Genomic DNA, 1,095 nt, shown 5'->3' with positions numbered 1-1,095 from the left:
GTACTACGCCAGCGCGGGCTACTGCTCCGCGTCCGAGACGAGCAACTGGAGCTGTGGGGCGAACTGCGATGCGAACCCGACTTTCAAGCCCGTCGCGTCGGGAGGCGACGGGGACTCCGTCCAGTACTGTGAGTGCTTGGGCCTGTGCTGTGGATGCGTTCGGTAGTGTCTGATGGATCTTAGGGTATGTCGGATACGACCCGACCCTCGATACGGTGATCGTTTCGCATCAGGGAACTGATCCCGACGAGATGTGAGCAGTGCTGCTTTTGTTCGTCGCGGAGGTGGTATCTCACTCTGATTTCGCAGCCTTCCGTTGGTCACGGATGCGGACATTATCATGATAAACCCGGACACGACGCTCTTCCCTGGCCTCAGCTCGAGTATCGAAGTGCACCAGGGCTTCGCGGACGAGCAAGCAAAGTGCGCGATCCCATCCTATCATTTACATCGGGTTCTGTGTCTGATGGTCAATTAGAACGGCGTCGGACGTCCTCTCGGCTGTGCAGAGCGCGATATCTACATACAGCGCCACCAAGGTGACAATGGTGGGACACTCCTTGGGTGCGTTGCTCCACCCGAGTATCTGCCTGTCATAGCTGAAATGACCGCGATCAGGCGCTGCGATCTCGCTCCTTGACGCTGTCTATCTGCCTCTGCACATCTCCGACGCGGCGTTCAGCTACATCGGATACGGCCTGCCGCGAGTGCGTGCTAATCTCATCTCACCTGCCACTCCAGCCGCGTTCTTACTGTTCCAACAGGTCGGCAACCAGGCGTTCGCAAACTACGTCGACGACTCGTCTCTCTCGGTGATGCACATTAACAACGAGGAGGACCCGATCCCGATCTGCCCGGGCAGGTTCCTCGGGTTCGTGCACCCGTCGGGCGAGGTGCACATTGAGGATTCGGGCGAGTGGGCGTCGTGCCCTGGCCAGGACAACCCGAGCACGCAGTGTATCGTCGGGGATGTGCCGGACATATGGGATGGTGACGAGTCGGACCATGATGGTCCGTATGGTGGGTTGACGATGGGATGCTGAGGACGGCAAATCAAGTTGACGTTTCTACAGAAGGAGCTTGGGTGCTGTGTTC

General features: G+C 58.5%; 1 protein-coding gene across 1 annotated transcript; it reads left to right on the top strand.

Moving 5' to 3' along the window:
- Window positions 1–1,043, top strand: LAESUDRAFT_667825 (lipase; the record flags this gene model as incomplete). Its single annotated transcript, XM_040905335.1, has 6 exons — window positions 1–128; window positions 184–253; window positions 310–423; window positions 479–564; window positions 619–707; window positions 765–1,043. Coding segments are annotated over 6 exons (766 nt in total), but the record flags the coding sequence as incomplete, so codon positions are not given.
- Window positions 1,044–1,095: the final 52 nt, after the last annotated feature.

This window comes from Laetiporus sulphureus (genome assembly GCF_001632365.1).
Source record: "Laetiporus sulphureus 93-53 unplaced genomic scaffold LAESUscaffold_169, whole genome shotgun sequence".
In the NCBI taxonomy this organism is placed as follows: Eukaryota; Fungi; Basidiomycota; class Agaricomycetes; order Polyporales; family Laetiporaceae; genus Laetiporus; species Laetiporus sulphureus.
The sequence above is the reverse complement of the archived record's forward strand: the minus strand, read 5'-3'. Positions and strand labels throughout refer to the sequence as shown.